The sequence below is a fragment of the Pistacia vera genome, unplaced genomic scaffold (assembly GCF_008641045.1).
Source record: "Pistacia vera cultivar Batoury unplaced genomic scaffold, PisVer_v2 Contig217, whole genome shotgun sequence".
Classification (NCBI taxonomy): Eukaryota; Viridiplantae; Streptophyta; class Magnoliopsida; order Sapindales; family Anacardiaceae; genus Pistacia; species Pistacia vera.
In genome coordinates this window covers 93,241-113,708 of record NW_022196021.1, presented here as the reverse complement: position 1 = coordinate 113,708, position 20,468 = coordinate 93,241, and the positions used below count along the sequence as shown (strand labels likewise).

General features: G+C 35.1%; 2 protein-coding genes across 3 annotated transcripts; one reads left to right on the top strand and one right to left on the bottom strand.

Annotated features, from left to right (window-relative positions):
* The first annotated feature begins 1,245 nt into the window (after positions 1 to 1,245).
* Positions 1,246 to 3,174, top strand: LOC116130057 (pentatricopeptide repeat-containing protein At3g26782, mitochondrial-like). Its single transcript, XM_031415803.1, has one exon. It carries the CDS (start codon positions 1,583 to 1,585, stop codon positions 3,032 to 3,034), a length of 1,452 nt encoding a protein of 483 aa, XP_031271663.1. The 5' UTR covers positions 1,246 to 1,582; the 3' UTR covers positions 3,035 to 3,174.
* Positions 3,175 to 3,183: 9 nt separating this feature from the next.
* On the bottom strand, positions 3,184 to 12,501 carry LOC116130055 (aminodeoxychorismate synthase, chloroplastic). 2 transcript variants are annotated; one of them, XM_031415801.1, is made up of 14 exons: positions 12,397 to 12,501; positions 11,567 to 11,886; positions 10,346 to 10,477; positions 9,971 to 10,038; positions 8,988 to 9,052; positions 8,843 to 8,909; positions 7,363 to 7,650; positions 7,154 to 7,280; positions 6,272 to 6,594; positions 5,682 to 5,761; positions 5,354 to 5,456; positions 4,954 to 5,036; positions 4,139 to 4,753; positions 3,184 to 3,843 (listed from the first exon to the last, which is right to left on the bottom strand). In XM_031415801.1, the coding sequence occupies exons 2-14, from the start codon at positions 11,871 to 11,873 to the stop codon at positions 3,363 to 3,365; spliced, it is 2,739 nt and encodes a 912-aa protein (XP_031271661.1). In that variant the 5' UTR covers positions 11,874 to 11,886; positions 12,397 to 12,501; the 3' UTR covers positions 3,184 to 3,362. The 2 variants fall into 2 exon arrangements, with proteins under 2 accessions (XP_031271661.1, XP_031271662.1); XM_031415802.1 differs by lacking the exon at positions 11,567 to 11,886 and having other exon boundaries at positions 12,397 to 12,483.
* Positions 12,502 to 20,468: the final 7,967 nt, after the last annotated feature.

Sequence of the window (20,468 nt, the reverse complement as noted above, 5' to 3'; positions counted from 1 at the left end):
TTGTATTTTTAAAATTTGGAAAAAAAATTATTATTTAACTACAAACTCAGAAACAGAAGAGTTAACGACTGGTTCCCACCCAAAAAATGACCCATTGACAATTTTATACCCACCCATTTTTTTAAAACCTTTTCACTACCCAAATATTATGTTTTGGGTGGGAAATACAATGATTTACGAAAATATCCTTAGCCTCTTCCATTGCCGGTTGGGAGCTGGGTGTTGCAATTAATCGAGCAAGTGGTGTGCGACATTGGGGCAGCGAGGTTGGCGTGATCTAGGAGAGAACGGTGGCTGGAAAATACACAACACCAACAACCGATCAAAAGCCATTGATCCAGCACCAAAAACACTAACAATTTGCAGAGGAAACCACCGCAAATCGTGACTGTCCCACGATGGAAAGAGCTAGAAATAAGCGGCAAATGGCATGCACAGAGGGTTGGGGGAGGGTGGGTTTTGAAAAGCAGAGGGTAGGGAGTCAAACGGTGGTGGCAGGGGGCATTTTGGGTGACTAAATCGGCTGAAAAGATGGCAAATCGTGCAAAATCTTAGGTGATGATTTCAGGCGATTGGCAGGTGCATTGAGCTCGGGGTGAACGAATTAAGGGTGAGAGAGGCTTCAGGAAGAGAATGGAGGAGGCGGTGAGTTTTAGGGTAGATTTTCGACGCCGGAAACGACAGAAAATCTGGCTGTCGTGTGAATGGAGGTAGTGGTGAGAAATGGTGAGTGATGACGACAAATGGAGACTTAGGCTTCTTAGAGGAAGTGATGAGGATTCTGTCAGTTGTCTTGAAAGTGATTTTAAATGTTGGGATCTGCCAGAAACTGGAAAAAACTGTCGACCCTTCTATTTTCTCTTATCCGGTGACCAAATGTTTGTTGACCATTTTGCCCCTATTAATAACAAACTTTTGACCATTTTACCCTTCCCCACAACAAAATTACTATCCTTATTTCTTTGGACACTAAAAAGGTATTTAAAAAATGGGTGGGTATGAATTTGTCTATGGGCTATTTTTTGGGTGGGAACATGTGGTTAACTTAAAACAGAAATCATAATTTTACATTTTGTAAAAAAACATTTTCACATAAAGTCAATCCAACACGTGTTTCCGGTTTTAAAAAAGTGAGAATATAAAAATTTATTTCCAAAACACATCCGCACGCCAATTTCGAAGTTGAAAATGATTTAGGGTCAACTTTCATAAAATCACTTATACTACATTACTCCACATAAATCAACAGTTTTTCTTGCACTTCACCCTTCAGAAAACTCTGGCGCTCATTCACAGCAAACCTGTGAACAAAACAATCCTAATTATCTCATCTTATTTACAAAGATGCAATTGCCTCAACACACTCAAGAAATCTCACGCAAAGATCTTCACTTACGGCCTTCACAATGACACCAAAACACTAACCCAAATCGCCATTTTATATGTTTCATTCAACCAACTTGATGCTGCAACACTTGTTTTTAAATTTATAGCAAACCCATGTAGCTATCTGTGGAATATTTTGATAAGAGAGTATTCCACTCATGGCAACTTCACCCAAGCTTTGGCTTTGTATACTAAAATGATGCAAAATGGTTTAAAACCTGACAAATTTGCCTTCCCTTTCGCGCTAAAATCTTGTGCTGGTTTGTCTAATTTGTTAGTGGGGAAGTCAATTCACCAACATTTGGTGTGTTGTGGATGTGGGCATAATCCTTTTGTTAGTGCTGCTTTAGTTAATATGTACGCAAAATGTGGCAAAATTGAGGATGCCCGTTTGGTGTTTGACAAAATGTCTGTTAGAGATTTGGTTTCATGGACTTCAATGATTTCGGGGTATGCTCACAATGGATATAATAGCGAGACGTTGGTGTTTTCTTATTTGATGCGTTATTCGGGAGTAAGGGCGAATCGGGTTAGTGTTTTGAGTGTTTTATTAGCTTGTGGTAATCTTGGAGCATTGAGGAAAGGTGAATGGTTTCATAATTATGTGATTCAAACCGGGTTTCATTCTGATGTTTTGGTTGCAACTGCTGTAATGGATATGTATGCTAAGTGCGGGAGTTTGGATTTGGCACGAAAATTGTTTGATCAAACACAAGGGAAAGATGTTGTTTGTTGGAGTGCAATGATTGCTAGCTACGGAATCCATGGCCTTGGAACGCAGGCGATTGATCTTTTTGATAAGATGGTGAATGCAGGGGTTAGGCCAAATTATGTAACATTTACTTGTGTTCTTTCGGCTTGTAGTCATTCGGGGTTGTTGGAAGAAGGGAAGAGGTATTTTGAGTTGATGAGAACTGAGTTTGGAATTGCGCCGAAACTTAACAATTATTCGTGTATGGTGGATCTTCTTGGTCGCGCAGGGCAACTTGGTGAAGCAGAGGAACTTATCGAGAATATGTCGGTGAAACCTGATGCAACTATATGGGGATCTTTGCTTGGTGCTTGCAGAATTTATGGTAATTTAGATTTAGCTGAGAGAATCGCAGATAGAATTTTTCAGCTTGACCCATTTGACACTGGCTATCATGTTCTACTGTCAAACATCTATGCTGCTAAATCAAGATGGAAGGAAGTTGAAAAGGTGAGGTCGATGATGGCGAGAAGAGGAGCTAATAAAGTTCAAGGTTTTAGTTTAATCGAGTTCAACAATACCGTCTACAAGTTTGGTGTAGGAGACAGGTCTCATCCTGAATCTGATGAGATTTATTCAGCACTTGAGGAGTTAGGTGCTTCAATGAAAAGACTGGGTTATGTTCCCATTACAGATTTTGTGCTTCATGATATTGAAGAGGAAGCAAAAGAAGAGGCACTTTCTTACCACAGTGAGAGATTGGCCATTGCTTTTGGCCTCATAAAAACTGCACCTGGGACTACCATTCGGATCACGAAGAATCTGAGGATTTGTGGAGACTGTCACAATGCGATTAAGTTTATATCAAAGATTGTTAATCGGGTCATTATCATACGGGACATGCATAGATTTCACCATTTTGAGAATGGTGTTTGTTCCTGTGGGGATTATTGGTAACTACACAGTTTTGATTCATGACTATGCTTTCATTGTCCACCAAAGTTCATAGCCTTATGCTTAGAGATTAGAGAGCTTTACAGGAAACTTGGAAGATAAACATTGGGAAAATATTACTAATAAAAAAAAAAGCTCTAAAACAGGAACCATGCTTTTGTATGGAAAATAAAATATTTTCCGTTTTGGTAAAACAAATATTAATCAAACAATAAATTGAGCTAAACTACATTTGGTGTTGCAGTTCTCTGCAGCACCACGTATACTGTAAGTGAATATATGTAAAAGTACAACAAAGAATGTTACTACCCTACTCTGTTGGTATTAATCCTCAATCGAATTCCATCACAGCCTTTGCTGGAGCATGTGTTTTCAAAATCATTTCTTCGTATTCATCTTCAGGATTAGATAGAGCAACAATAGCCCCTCCTGCCCCTATAGAAGCTTCACCCTCGTGTATGATGACTGTTCTTATAACTATGTTTAGATCAAATGTCCTATTATATGAGAAAAATCCGATGGAGCCTGAATAGATACCTCGCGAACAACTTTCAATAGAATCAAGAAGTTCCATTGATCTCAACTTTGGTGCACCAGTCATTGAACCTCCTGGAAATGCAGCTCTTACACAGTCAACTGGGCTAACATTTGATAGCTTTTTCCCGCGAATTGTACTCACCATAGTATGAACTGTTGCATAAGATTCCACATCCATGAGACGGGGAACATGTACAGATCCAGGCTCACAGACACGACCAAGGTCATTCCTCAGAAGATCAACAATCATCAAATTTTCAGCCTGATCCTTTTCACTGTTTTGGGAGAGAGAATGTTAGCTTACAGCAAAAGCAATGAAAAATCTCAATATTCTGTAAACTGCCATCACAATTTGATGCCTATGAGAAAGTTTTGGCCAAATTTGCACAATATTCAGTAGTCTACCGTATTTCCTCAACCACAATTCTTTAATCTTACAATGAAAAACATATGTTGAGCAACTTTTATGCAATAAAAACAATATCCTGATACTCAACTATTACATCAAAGAGGAAACGAAGTGCAGATCAAATTTTTTATACTGTAGGAATACTAGTAAATTCAGATTACCTGTACTGCAGCTGCAACTTGAGCTTTTCATCTTCGTCCTGTGAAGAGCCACGTGCAATGGTACCCTTGATGGGCTTCGCCTCTAATATACCATTTTTGTCCAATCGTAGAAACCTCTCAGGTGAAGAACAACAAATGCATAAATCTTCCTTTGAAAAATTAAGCCAGGCAGCATAAGGTGCTGGGTTTTTTTCTCTAAGGTGAAGGTAGAGCCCCAAAGAATCTATTTCCCTAATTGTTTTTCTTAACTGGGTCGTGAGACACAACTCATAGCTTTCTCCATCTTTGATGTAGTTCAGACAGTTCTTAACATCCCTTATATAATGCTCTCTGGATCTGTCGGAAACAAAGGCTGTTTTACACAGAGAAAGTTTTGCAGCTTGTGAAGTCTGCTCAAAATTTCTAATTGAAGAAGTTTTTAAGTTGATAAGCTTTTCTTCTGTATCATCCAACCACGGAGTCATTGCCGTGCTTTCTTCATATAAAGACAATATATAAACATCATCAAGATAATGATCAATAACTACAAGATTATCAGCAAAGAAGAAGCAAGCATCAGGAGTCCTGGATTTGTGACGGTTAAATGACACACCACATTCAACTTTAAGGTTATATCTGCATTACAAGAAACTCAATTTTAGATCCATAACAGAAATAGAAAATAGAACATAGAAAATCTTAGGACTGAATGAAAGCAAGGAAAAAGCAATCCTTTATAATCATTTTCATCAGGTATTAGATGTATGAGGAACTGATAGAAATATATAGAAAAGAATGATTAATGAATTTCCCATTTAAATAAATTTATCACATACCCAATGTAACCAATATATCCACCATGAAAGTCAAATGGCAATCCTTTATAATCATTTTCATCATACCGGAATGACACAAGCTCCTGTTACACAGACCAAACAACAAGAAATGTTCATTGAACTGACCTTTAAACCATAGGAATGAGCTAGAAACAAACTCAGTTCTCAGTATGAATGTTATATCATAGTTGGAGCATACCAAGCAATTATTCTCTAGATAAAAGTTTTCTATGTGACAAAATTGATGAACTTAAATCAACTTCCCGCTGATAAAAATTTATAGTTTGAAGCATGGCAAGCAAGCATGTCAGTTATGTTAATTCCAATCCTCTTTGCTTATAGGTGAAGCTACATCGAAATTTGAGAAGCATATAACAATCAGAGCAATATATATCAATACCTTATTCAAAAAGTCAAAAAAACCTTCTTCCAAAAATGAGTTTTTGGTAGAGCCTCGAGCATCTTCAGTCGATAGATGACCCCCACGTTTAAGATCCATATCACTGACACGAGAATGCAGTATATATCATTTGCAATATGTCAAAGTACTCTTATAGATGTATGAGAACCTTGCAACTAGTAAGTTCAACTTAATAGTAAATAGTATAGGTACTTACGTAACAGCACTCACATGAAAACATAAAGAGAACCCATACATTAAATTTTGAACAGAAATGAGGAAATTTAAAATGTTACTATAAATTTGCAAGGCTAATGTTTATTCAAACCTTGGATCAGACAATCTAAATGTTACTTGCTTCCAGAGAGATCCGCCTTTACCCCCCATGAATGAGAAGCGTGCTCTTCCCTGATAATATAAGAAAAAAAGATAAGGAATTAATGGAAAACCAACAAAACTTGTGTTGCTCAAAACATATATATGACTACATGCATGCAATAAGATCCACCATATTGGCCTTTAAAATTTTGTCTCAAAAGAACTGGAATACTTGCACTGTTACTCAAACTACAATTCAAGTATTGAAAACACAAAATTGTGTAACAGCACCATACAAATTTTACACTAATAGAATACATCAAATGCTGTTGATAATTGATATCTGCTACTTTGAATGTGCCATAATATGGATATTCCCACCAACACATGAAGCTGTTCTACAAAAGCCTTTAACACTCCCATACCCAGTTTGTAATGTTCTTAGTTTAGAGTGTCCAATAATGTATCTTCTAAAATTTTCTAAGTCAATAAAATAAAAACATTCATTTTGGAATTCATATAAATTACAACACTGTAAAATAAAAAGAGCAAGATGCTGAATATTAAAACGACAAATATTAAGAAATTTCATTAAAAAACCTTCTCTATCGATGAACTGTCCAACCAAAAGGTATTTTCAGCCTTATTGTCGCCAAACAATTCACAGAAAACATTTTTTGGCCCACCAACTTGACTTGCCAAACGATCAAATTTTCTCCATTTCAGCTTTAGAAATTTGATTCCACTACTTGGATGTTGAAAATTAACCATATTAAACATTCCAAAACTACTCTCCTCTGCACCGAAGGCTACTTCCCCATGTCGAGGAGCTTGTTTATAAAGTTCATCTGAATGATTCCCAGATTGCCCATTTCTAGGAATTTCTCTGAGCAATTGACTAGAAAGGGGCACCTGCATACATGCTAAAAAAGGTTTACTGCTCAGAGGAAAACGCAGGTAAATAATAAACATATTGAGCAGCAAAAAGATAATCATGCTAACAATTCGAATGTATAAATTATCAAATTATAAGTAATTGACAAGGCAAATCTAAGAAAACGAACAACCAGTGTCGGAAAAAAAAAAGGATAGTAGGGAGCATCCAGAGTACAGGAGGTTGAACCAGCCAGTCAATCCATGTTTACAATGTAATTACGTTTGTCTGCAACTTTAAAGTTTAAATTCTTTTTTTCTCCAATGAACTTTCAGATATGAAAACAAGCATTTTTTTTTTTTTTTAAATTTCAAAATCATTTTAAAAAGGTAGCAATTTCTTAGATTGTCCTTATGCAAAGAATGAGCTATGACCCACCAACAAGAAGCCATGTGTCTATATGTTTGCATGCATGTCGGTGGTGGGGTGTGTTTTGTAGGGGCGGGGGCGGGGAATTGTGTAATACATAAAAGTAAAATAAAATAAAAACATGTTCATTCAACAAGAACAACAGTGCAATGATAATACTTGAAGGAGTTCTTGTTTACCAGTATAGTGAGCATTTCTCTCCATAATGTATGATGACCTCCATCTCAACCAATAATCTTCTGTTATGTCTCTAAAATTTCTAAATATCTTGCTCCCATGACAGGTTGCTATACTCTCTGGATGAAACTGAAGCCCAAAATGAAGTCAAGAAAAGTAACAGCAAAAAAGTAGAGATGATGCAATTACAAATACAGTGACTTGCAACAACCTGCACACCATAATGAGGCCTGGTAGAATGCATGATACCCATGATAACTTTTTTGTTCTGCCTCCCATTAGAATGAATGGAAGGCAGATAACGCCCATTTTTTAACTGTGCTGAAATACCATCAGCAAGGATTTTTTCCCTGGTCTGACTCCCACAAGCATCTGGAATAACACCAAACTTCAGGTTCTCAAAATAAGAAAGATTGTCATCAGAAGTGGTCCAAGCTATAGGTATCAGTTCCTTTGGGAGTGAGTCTGAATCTATTACAAGTGAATGGTATCGAACTACCTGCAATATGTAGTACTCGATGAGCTCAAAAAACCAATGCCACACTCAGCCTTTGGTCAATGAGGCTGTAATCTGCAGAAGTTATTATACTTTAATTCAATGGAAAGATAAATCTTATAGCTTATAAGAGAAGGACCAAAATGTTTTAACTATATTTAACTTGTCTATCATATCACAGTTGCACTATATACAGAAAATTCATTTAACTTTTTAAGGTACCAAAATTTACTTCTGACTACTTGCATTTTGGTTCCAGCCGTGGTCACAATATTGCAAAATATTTGTAAAAAGATTAAAGAATAGAACCATTTGTGTACCACTAAAATTCCTAAATTCCTTTTTCTGAATATGGATATCGTGTAGGAGAAATAATGTTTCAAGCAATGTTTTAAAACCCGGCCCGGCCCGGCCCGGCCTGTTGAACCGGGACCCGAAAGCTTCAAAGGGCCGGGTTTATATTTTTCCTATTCACCCAAAACCCTAGGATTTGGGAGGATGATCGGCGAACAATTGACAGCCGGATTGTTGGGGCTTTTGAAGAGAAGGCTCCGGTGAATGCAATGGTGGTGACGGAGTTGATTTCCGGTGAGTAAATCGACCGAAAATCGAACAAAACTGGCAGCAGCAACAATGGGATTTTGCCAGCGATTGGCGAGGCTAACGAGGGTGGGGTGAGGTGGGTTTTGGTCGGGAGGAAGAGGGGAGTAATTCCTAGGTGATGGGGAGGGTTGCCGGCGTCGATGAGATCTGGCCTGGAATGCCGATGCCGACGTCAGTGAGATCTGGTCGAAATCGAACCTATTTCGACCAGATCTTGGGTATATTTTGATGGAAATGGGGCTCAAGGGACGATTGGGGTTGCATCTGGGGTGTCGTCGCCGCCAATCAGTCGCCAGTCGATTTGCATTTGGGGTGTGTTTGATAAATTTCAAACCTATAGGGACTTAACTGTAATTTTTGGGGGTGTATTTGTTGAATTTTAGAAGTTTTTGTCAACCGGTTTGACCGTTGGGTTTTAAAACATTGGTTTCAAGTAACAATAACAGTTTTTGCAAACAGTTGAAAACAACCAATCATACTCCTCCAATGGCCAAATAACTGAGTGTAGTATTCACAACATACTAAATAGTTCCCAATGGAAGATAAAATGTATCTTAATTCAAATTCCTTCAAAAGATGATGACAGTTTCACCTTAAATCCTGAATTCTGGCCAGAAGGAATATCATGAAATAGTTTGCATCCATTATGCTCAATTTCGCTGCAAGGGATGAAGAAATAAAATGATCAAATGCACAAATGGAAACAACAGATAACCCTGTAATCATATTTCACATACCTCAAGCGTCCATGGACAGGTTCAGGTGCGTGAACAATTTCAGCACCATGCACATAACCTAAGGCCTGCCAAATTTTCAATTATTCATGTCAACTCACGTCTTCCTGTGGTATTTTTATGTAGACAAAAAAACCTTCTTTTAACACACTCTTCGTGTTAAAATCTACTTCCGATTTCTTGGAGATGAGAAAGATATATAAATACTTTAGGTTTGCTATTTCTATTATGTCATTCAAACTATGTGAATATGTAAAATATGAATTCTAGAAAAGTTAAAATATGAATTCTAGAAAAGTTAAAATATATTTCATCATTAAGAATGGTAACCTTAACATAATTGCATGATGAACTATTTCATCTTCTTTCTTAAATATTCCCCTTGTATAATATAACTGCAAGTATTTACATGACTATGTAGCACATATTGGGCAAACATGATAGGTGAAAAGATTAATACTGCTTACAACCTACAATCTACACGAAAACTGGAATGCATATGGCATAGCAGAACCAACCAATATAGATTACTACAATACCACAAAGCAGAAGCTAGTATATGTAATCTAAGTAAATATGTACATTATGTTAACAAGAGTTAAGGAACGTTAACAAATGTGGCAGTGAGATGGCATCAAAACATCTGGTTTATATTTGTATACAAGAGGGAACTCAGGGCTATCATTTCAGGACATTTTTCACAAATTCTATGTTTTCAGCCTCTGAGAAAATATTTTAATCTCCCAAAGATGAACTTGAAACCTTTGATCGGAAACTAAACAAACAGACCTTGGATTGGAAGAAGACAATAGCTCTGGTTGAAGGGTAGCAAAAGTAAATAATACAATCATACAAGTGAACACAATGTCACATGCACATAAGTCATGAAATTAAATAAGCACCAAAAAGGAAACAGTTCATTCAAAAAAAAAAAAAAAAAAAACACATGCACACACGCAGGAAAAGGAGAAGAAAAAAAGAGATACCTGGTGGCCAAGGCAAACACCCAAAATAGGTACATCCCAGCATTCAAGCAGCAGTTGAAGACATATTCCTGAGCATTCAAATGATTTTTCAAAATCTTAATTATAAGAAGCAGACATCCAGATAGCTATATGAACAATCATCTAGAATATATTTACTCATAGAGGGTGTTTGAAACAATGAACGCTATCTAATATGAGGTATAACAATAAAATGCTTCCTCTCTGAGTCTTGGTTCTGGATTCCACATCCTTATGACTGAAAAAGCCTTACAAATATAGCTACCTTAATCCATTAGTACTACACATCCAGTGTGTACTTCTCAAATTATACATCTTGTGCTGCCATGAAAAAAAGAATTAATATACATATCTCACCTATATCTGCTGGGCATGCTGGAGAACCAGGTCCAGGTGATATTACAATGTTATCAAATGCATTCTCTTCATACATGTACTGACAGATGTCTCTCCATGTCCACTCATCATTGCGCACGACAACAGGAGGCACTGTGACAGTAACCCAACAGAAAAATGTCAAAACAATTATCATCCAGTATATATTATCTACTTAGAATTCTAGGATCTATAAACACAGAGTGAAGAAATCATTTTATGGCGTATCAAATATCTTTCCTATTTTACCTGCCACTTTTTTCCCTACTAAAGGAGAAAGAGTGCGAGTCAGAATAGATGAAACATCCTAAAAAGAGAGCCATAGTTCAACACCCAAGTCCACTCACTAGGGTAATTTTGAGGACGCATCTGTTTCTTGCCCAACATCAGATTTTCTGAATCTCAAACAATTCACATATCCATTTTCAACCATCAATATGTCCATATTCTGGAAATATGAACATCACTTTTATGTTTCCTGAAACAGGACGTCTTAAGAAATTCTTCCACAAATAGTTCATAGAAGAGCCTACTAAATGACTTTTTATTTTCAACACTTCCAAGAACAGACATCGGCTAAAAAAATCTACCAAACAGGCCATGCATAACTCTGCTGATTTGACCAATAATGACAGAATCAACTTCCTCGTATAGAATTGTGATGGTAAAAAGAATTCAATCTGGAATCCCCCATAACTATGCACTTAGTCCAACATAACACTATAACAAACGGAAACGAGCTTCTAAAATTGTCTCATGGCACAACTGGTAAACTTATTACGACAGGAACGGATTATTCAGACTGACTTCAACAGAGCATAAACAGACAGAAAATAAAAAATAAAATAAACAACGATTTTCCCTATATCAGTATCTGACTTTCTTTATATGAATAAATTTCTGTACAAAAACAAAAAGAAAGCTTAACACTTATAGCTAAACAAAGGGTGTAACAATTTAAGCTGATTGCAACCTTCATGTGTGCAGGTTACTACATATGAGAATTAAGAATACAAAATTTATAATATTTAATATAAGAAAACAGGAAATGCCACAAATGCATAGATAACATAAGTTGGAAAGCCAAAGGCTGTGAACCATAGGATCCATAAACAATCAATAAGATTATTGCATGTCTTGCTTTTGAAAAACATAAAATTGAATCTCCAAACATGCTCAAATGAAAGAAAGAGCAAAACTTACACCCATTAATGGTGCTAAGCTCTTGGTAGATATTGTAGGTATAACTGTCATAGTTGTCAATCAACAAGGTTCTAACAAATTCAAGCTTCCTGCTGGACTCCTCGAGGCGTTTCTTTCCCATAAACGACCCTTCTAAGTGTCCACGCATTAACTGGCTAGTTACTTGAACATGAACCTTCTTAGAATAACAATCACCTACTCTTACAAAAGGCCTGCACACATCTAAGGTCCCATTTTTACCCCTCAAACCCACAACATAATGGCATGTCAGCTCTGAAGCTGTTGAAGAACACAACGCCATATTCATCCTACCTTTCACTCTGAAAAATAAACATTACAAAAAAATGAACATATAAATTGCAACACTATTACCAGTTAATTCTTCGATAACATAATGATCTCTACCGAACTAATAGCAGTCGCTTACAATGATAAAATATTAACATGAAATAATCAAGTATTATGTATTACTAAAATGATGCTTATGTATAAAATGCACTTCACATGTTGCACATACTTAAACGATGCCGGATTAGCAATTCATCGATAACAAAATGACCGTGTAAATAATATAAACTCAAGGGAACATTATGCTCATTCCTAGCCGCTTGCAACGATAAAAGATAACATATTGGTCACTACTAAGACGTTGCAGTTCCGGTAATGTTACCGCGATTATGTTCCCGGTAAAACAGCAATTCAAACAAAATCAATGAAGTTAAGCAAAAAGTTGAAGATGTGAATTCTGAGTTATACATAAAAAAAACATATATGTATACATATACCGTTTATATAAACAAAAGGATGATAGATACAGATCTGAGACGAACCTTAGAGCATAACTGAGCGGGAGGTATTGTGGCGTTGTGCAAAGCGGCGTCGTCCTGGGGGTATGCGAGTGAGAATGTGAGGTTGAAGATGGGAGAAAGGAGAGCCTTAAGAGCGAGGCAAAGTGGGGTTATAAATTAAAAACTTATACAATAAAGGCTTAAAGAGTCCACATAAGGAATGTGGGATGGGATCCCACCAAATATAGACAGTACAGATTCATTTGTAATTGGACCGTCAAAGCAACGTACTTGTGTCATCTTCAGATAATCTTAGCCGCCTATCACGCCTTCATTTTTCTACCATAACACTGGAGGGAGATCCAAAGTTAGTGACCAAGATCCATCAGTTTACTACAGTAAAATTATAAGAAAATGACTCAATCACCCCTCTAATTTCAATTTGCTTTCCACTGTTTCAAATGCTAAGAAACTATTTCAACCAATATCAGTGCAATATTATACTTACACACTGAGTCATATAAACAGATAAAAAATAAAGACATAAAAATCATTTTACATTAATTAAACCTGTTAACCAAAATTAAAATGACAAAAATACATTTTGTATAATAACTACCACGGGGTGACCTAATGGTAAAAAATGGTCTAACATAGATGTCTAAATTTGAGTCCCCACAAACACTAATAGAGATAGTCACTAAGAGGATTTACGTGGTCATTCACTTCAAGGCCTCGAGGACAATTAACTCTATGCATCAGCTTGATGGTCAGCGCAAATCAGAATTGTGTGGCTAAACATAGAGTCTCGAGCCTAATTCCTCATTTGAGTATCTGTTATTTAAGTGAGAAGTTGTGTCAATGAGTTCCAACTAGCCGGAAACCTTGGTTAAAAAAAAAAAAAAAAACTTTCAACTAAAGTTTTATATTATAATGATATATTTTGTATGACATTCTTAATCTTATAAGACTTGGGATATTTTAGATATTATATATGTTACTATCATGGGTTGAAATAAAAAAGTTCATGATAATATCTAATATTTATCATCATTTTTTATTAATTTATTATTGGGATTTGGTTCAATTTAAATTCAACGAACCGACTTTTGGTCACTCACCAACATTGAACCTCCCACTATGTTAGGTGGAATTGGGTTGGTGACTTATTTTTATATTAAAAAGAAATGGGGTGGTGTGTCTTGAAGTACAACTTACGTTTCCATCTCTAAGAGGATCTTAAAACTTTGTCTCGCTCCTCTTGATATAATGATATCTCCCTACGAATTATTTAAAAAATAATACTACATCAATAATTCTTTCTCACAATTTTAATGTGGTAGTTCATAATTAATTAGTAGGACTCATACAGAATCCATGTAAGACATGTTGTAAATTGACCAATTGTACGCTATCACATCAGAATTATAAGAGAAGATTATTGGTGTAGTATTATTCTTATTTAAATGTAATCTCTTCCTCAAATCATAAATTAATGTTTAAATTTTGAAAAGAGAATTTACAAATACAATTTGGATCAGGCTTTATGAACCAGTTTCCTAAGAGCCCAATTCAATTTTAGGCCCGAAGTTCGAGCCCAATTCTATTCGTTGATCTGTACCTAGCATTGGGTTCAGTAATACACATTTGGTATAACACCCAATGGGCCAATATATATTATCTATTTAATTAATTAGAATTGTTCAGGCTTGTCCTTGTAATTTTTTAGAGCGTTGAAGCATGAACGTTAGGGCGTTAAAANAAGTTCGAGTCCCTATAGACACTAATAAGAATTGTGTGACTAAACACACAGTCTCAAGTCTGATTCCTTATTTGAGTATCTGTTATTTAAGTGAGAAATTGTGACAATGAGTTTCAACTAGCCCGGAAACCTTGGTTAAAAAAAACTTTCAATTAAAGTTTTATATTATAATGATATATTTTGTATGACATTCTTAATCTTATAATACTTAGGATATTTTAGATATTATATATGTTACTATCATGGGTTGAAATAAAAAAGTTCATGATAATATCTAATATTTATCATCATTTTTTATTAATTTATTGTTGGGATTTGGTTCAATTTAAATTCAACGAACCGACTTTTGGTCACTCACCAACATTGAACCTGCCACTATGTTAGGTGGAATTGGGTTGGTGACTTATTTTTATATTAAAAAGAAATGGGGTGTTGTGTCTTGAAGTACAACTTACGTTTCCATCTTTAAGAAGATCTTAAATCTTTGTCTCACTCCTCTTGGATATCATTGGGTATGTTTGGTTTATTATTTTAGATAAAATTTTAGGAATGATATTAGATAATTGGATGGAAGAATATTACGAAGTAAAATTTAAAAATTTCTAAAAAACCCCTTAGGTTTGCTAATTTAATAAACACCCTAATATATAAAAAATTTGTAAAATGATAAAAACACCCCCACCACTTGCAGTGCCAGATTTTGGCTACTACTGTCAGAATCTGATCAAAAAATTGTGTTACAACACAGACCGGTCGGATTTGTGTCGTAACACATAGATATGGCTTTTTCCAGCAAGATCTACCACGGATCTGGCCGAAAAAGACCAGATCTACAGCCAGATGTGGTTGTCGACGGCCGTAAAAGCCCATCGACAACGATGGCCATCACTGACGCCCAGATCGGTGAATTATCGGTAAGTTCTAGTCGAGATGTAAGCCATTGTGACAGATTCTGGCAAACAACCACCGACGGTGGTTGCCGAAATCTGGCAAGAATGGGTGGGTGAGGGTGTTTTTACTAATTTTTAAACTTTTTTTTGGGGGTGTTTAATGAAATTAATAAACTTAAGGGGTCTAAAAATTTAAAAAATATAGTAATATTTCTGGAATAATGTGTCAAACAATATTTGGAAAATAGGATTGGAAATAGGGAATCAAACACACCTATACGAGACTCATGTGAGATCTATCGTGAACTGACCAATTACGAGCTGCACGTGATTCACATCAAGGTTATGAAAAAAAGTTTATGAGAGAGGATTGTTAGTATAGTATTATTCTCATTTAAATGCAATCTCTTCCTCAAATCATAAATTAATGTTTAAATGTTCAGGCTTCTCAAAATATTATTCTATATTATTCAAATTCTTTTAAACCCCCTAAATTTATTAATTTAGCTAAACAACCCCAAATTTAAAAAAAAAAATTGACAAAAACACCCTAACAACCCACATTTACCAGGCCGGAATCTGGTGTAATGGCGCACTACCAGCTGAATATGGCCGATAGTGCACCAATCTAGCATTTTTCGATCAAATCTACGGTGGATCTGGCCAGAAAATGACAGATCTACGGTCAAAGATCTGGCCATCAACGATAAGATCTTTGGCCGTAGACAGTCGTCAATGACGGCCGTATCTTTGGCCGTCATTGACGATCAAATGCGGTCAGATCTGGCCAAATCTTTAGCCGGAAAAGGCCATATCGGCGCACGACTAGCAAGATCCAGCTGATCATGCACTGATACGGTGACTTCGACCATTCTCTGGCGGTGGTGGCCGGCTGTCCGTATTTAATGAGTGGGTTGGGGGTGTTTTTGTTAACTTTTAATATTTTATTATAAGGGTGTTTAGTAAATAAACAAACATTAGGGGTATTTTGTTAATTTTTAAATTTTTCATCGTAATACTTACCCAATTTAACTTTTTTTCAAAATATTATTCTAAAAACTATCAGAATAATTAACCAAACGGACTCTTCAATTTTGAAAAGAGGATTTACAAATACAATGTGGACCGCGCTTTATGAACCAGTTTCCTAAGAGCCCAATTTAATTTTAAGCCCGAAGTTCGAGCCCAATTTAATTTGTTGATCTGTACCTAGCATTGGGTTCAGTAATACAATTTGGTCTAACACCCAATGGACCAATATATATTATCTATTTAATTAATTAGAATTGTTCAGGCTTGTCCTTATAATTTTTTAGAGCGTTGAAGCATGAACGTTAGGGCGTTAAAAAGGTTATCTTAAAGAAAAGAAAAAATAGTTCAAACTGAGGTACTCCAAAATTTTAACTTTCTGGAATTTAAAATTTGAATTTTTTTCTTTCAAATACAAATCACTTTTTAAGAAATTCAGTGGGTGAAATGTATCAGCTCTGGAATGATCAAATTAAACTGTTAAAAAAATAATATTTGTTAATGCAGTGTTTGATTCAAAGTTTCAAATTCACCAATCATACTCTCTATTATAGCCAATAGTCCTCTGAAAAAAAAAAACTATAAGAAATTGTGATATCAACTATCAAGTGCACAAGACTGAAAAAACTCCACGAGGGTGGAGGATCGATATTCAAATAGTCAAAGCAGGAAACTGGATTCTAATTCTTTGGTTCATTTATCAGCCAATTGATTATATATTCCTCAGTGTGAAAGCACTCCGAAAATTAAATTTCAGATAAAAAGTATCTTAAAATATCTGAAACCTAAACTTGCAAGTTATTTTAACTTGCACAATTAAGTTGGAAATACACAAGGAAATGAACTTGGAGCCATAGCAGGCTAACAGTCTACTAATATTTTGACTAATTCCATGGCTGACGAAAATAAAATAAAAAGACTACCTTCAGACCTTGACTGATTTGTTTTTAATTTGAATGGGATTTCTGCAAATAGCTGCCTTGAATTCAGTTCTTCTTATCTTAAGCCACTGGTCAATTTATTACCTTATGCAACTCAATTCCAACTTTTCATTTCTCTAGTTCAATTCTCCAAGATATAATAATAGAGTTACACAAAGTAGTAGATAAAATTAACTCCAACATTTAACAACGATATAGGATTAGATATTAAATTTACTCATATAGTCGTATTAAACTCGAGTGAGATCTCGTATGATCGGTATGCACTGTACTTTCAAAGGTTTTTTTGTATTAATTCTTGTGTCATAGTAGTAGGGTTAAGGATTCCAAATAGAAAAATAAATAATTGAAGTTCGAATTTTTTTTTTTTTTTATGATTGGAGATGTTCAGGCCAGTTTGTCCCATCTAACTGATACCTCGAGACTTAAACTATTAATCGGTAAGAGTTTTAGTAATTTCCCTATTAGTAAGATAAGAACTTAAACTTGGGAGACTATCCAAACTTAAAATTGGTTAGTATTCCTAGAACACTTTTAATTATAAACATAAAGAAAATGATGAATTATTAGAGTAGTCACTGCATATATTATACTAATTAATTATGCTAATAATTTTGGTCTATATTTTTAATGAAAAAGTCATAAGGCATATACGTAAAACCAAACAACTTAAAATACACAACCAGCAGCCAGCCTTCAGCCAATGAATCCATTGAAATGCTTAATCCAACGGTGTTAAACAGATGCAAAGAAATCAATAATGATCTGAGCTGAGCCAAACCAAATTTTAATATGGTTTAGTTTATAATTAAATCAGTATTGATGACTTCACTGATATGTCAAAAGTCGTAATATAAATTAAGCTCCCTGAAAGTCCTGATACTATATAAACTTTAATCTCTGGCACGTACGTGTGATTTATTCTCAAGTCATTTTCTTCTGTTATCTTGGGTTCTCAACATAGTGCAGATTTAATTAACATGAAGTTCGTTCTTTCTTCCATAACTTGCTTCTCTTTTCCATCAGAAATCTCTGCAGAAAGCACCTTATCAGGTAGCTAATTAATTATTATATATATTTGAAGGTTCTTTTTCTTTTTTCCTTTCAGTCCGTCGAATTTGAATCGTATATTTTTTCTGGGTTAAAGGAAGCACACTATGGAAATACAATCAATTTGGTTTCATTTAAAGTAATTACATGAAAGAACTCTAAAATTTCCAATAATCGGATCATATTGATAGAGTTATATGACTAAAAGCAAAATCATATGAAGTTGATTTCGACATTGAACTTGGAGAGCACTGCCTTGTGGAGAAGGTATATAACCATATATGATCAATTTTAATGCATTCTCAGTGAGCTTCTGCTAACTTATTCAAATTTGTTGGATTTGTATTTTATCCCCAAAAAGAGGCAAAGAATATTAAACAAACAATTACTCCAATCTATCGCAATCAATCACTTGTTCCTCAGCCTTTTCCTTTTTATGCTTTCTGGGGATCAATAAAGTGAGTCTTCTTAATTATACAGTAGACAAATGTAAGCTGCATCCGGTTAATTAATACTTTCATACGTAAATTACATATTAATTTAACTATTTGCATGGCGTTTTGCCATTATAATCTGGCCAAATTATTGTAAATTAATTCGCAAATTCACTAAATAAGCAAGACATATGTGCTTTAATGGTGATGGGAAATGTACAAACTGAAATATGAAATCATAAATTGCATCTAAGCAGGCATGGGAAATGTACAAGTCTAACAAGCTTCTGGAAATGATGGATCCAACGCTAAATGGGAATTTCTCAGAAGATGAAGCCATTAGATTCCTCAAGGTTGCCCTACTATGTGTACAAGAAAAATGCAGCCCACGACCTCACATTTCAACGGCAATCAAGATGATGAACGGTGAGACCAACGTTTGTGACATGTCCATATCGCAGCCGGCTCTAATCACCGATTTCATGGACGTTAAAATAGGCCAGAGAAAGCAGAAACCCTCCTTGCAAAGAATCGCCAAATTGTGCAGCCCATGGTTGCACCCTGTATGAGTATAAATCTTGAGTGTAGAATTTTACAACAAATTGTTAATTCTAGAAATGGAAACCCATGCAGTTTTATTTACTCTTTATGAGAGCAGAATAATTGGTGTTCATGTAATTTTGTGATACTAAAATGTATAAATAATCTGGTTAATTATAGATCATTGAGTGGAGGATTTCCTCAAATTTATTCAAAATTCTTCAACCTTGTCAAGAGCATTATCTTTCAAATAGGTCAATATTACTATAAGTCTAAGATAAAAGTAATATTACTCAAAAGGTTTTGAGTTCAAACCCTTTCTCGGTTGCCAATAAAGGTAACCAATTAAACTCTTATCTAACCAATAGTTTTAAGGTATCGAGAGATTGGTTGAAGTACGCGTAGGTATTGAGAGATTGGTTAAAGTGCGTGTAAGTTGATCGGAAGACTTCAATAGTTAAAAAAAAAGATAACAGTAATAAAATAATAATAAGAAAAAGGTTAATTTACGGCATTCCAAGCCAGAGATATAACACAAGAATTTGTTTATTATATTTAGCATTTGTACTGCACATTTCTAACACAAGTATGCTGATATGATGATTATAGATTTAACCGTTGGGAATTTTGAAGAACACCTGACATTTCTCTACTAGAACTCTCAACAAATTAAGATGAAATTAAGTCTCTAAAAGAAACTCAAAAATTTCTCTGATCTTCTATCACCTGTAAGCCTAATTTCTAGAGGCATGCAGATAAAAAAGATTCATTGTTCCCCTATTACGTAGCAAGATCTCCTTTAATTTACATAAAATAGCAGAGAAATTCATGATTAAACTGATAGCTATATCTCAGTTCTTTTCCAGTCTATAGCCTACGATTATACATAAACTAGTGAATTAAAAAAAAAAAAAAACTGTAGCCATGAATGAAGTGGTGGAGAATCAATCATCCCATTAAAAAAAAATCTGAATATCAGAAATAAAATGAGCTTGATCTTTCAACATGACTTGATGAGAAATTTCGCAACAAAAACATATATCTTTTTTACTTTCTGAAAGTACTCATTATTAACTCTCCAGGGTACCTGTAAAAGCGTGAATTAACAGAGAGGAAGCTTGAAGGTAGACCCCCACATACATTTTTCTAACTTTTTGTAAATATTTTTTTACGATTAAGAAAGAGGGGTTAGCCACTGTCAAACCAGAGAGAATGTTCTTCTGTAGATTAAAGGCCGTGGAAAAACAATTAAACCAACCCCATCTTTTCTAAAATATCCAATTTGATTTTTCAGGAGATCTTGAACGTGGTCCCTTTGTGTTATAACTTTGACCTACTTTGACTGTGTGAATCATATTCCCTACTGACCAATCAATGAGATAGAGAGAAATTTATCAGAGTGGTCCACTTCTTTTCTTTCTGCTTTCTGTGAGATTCCCTACCCTAGTAGCTATAATAATAATAATAA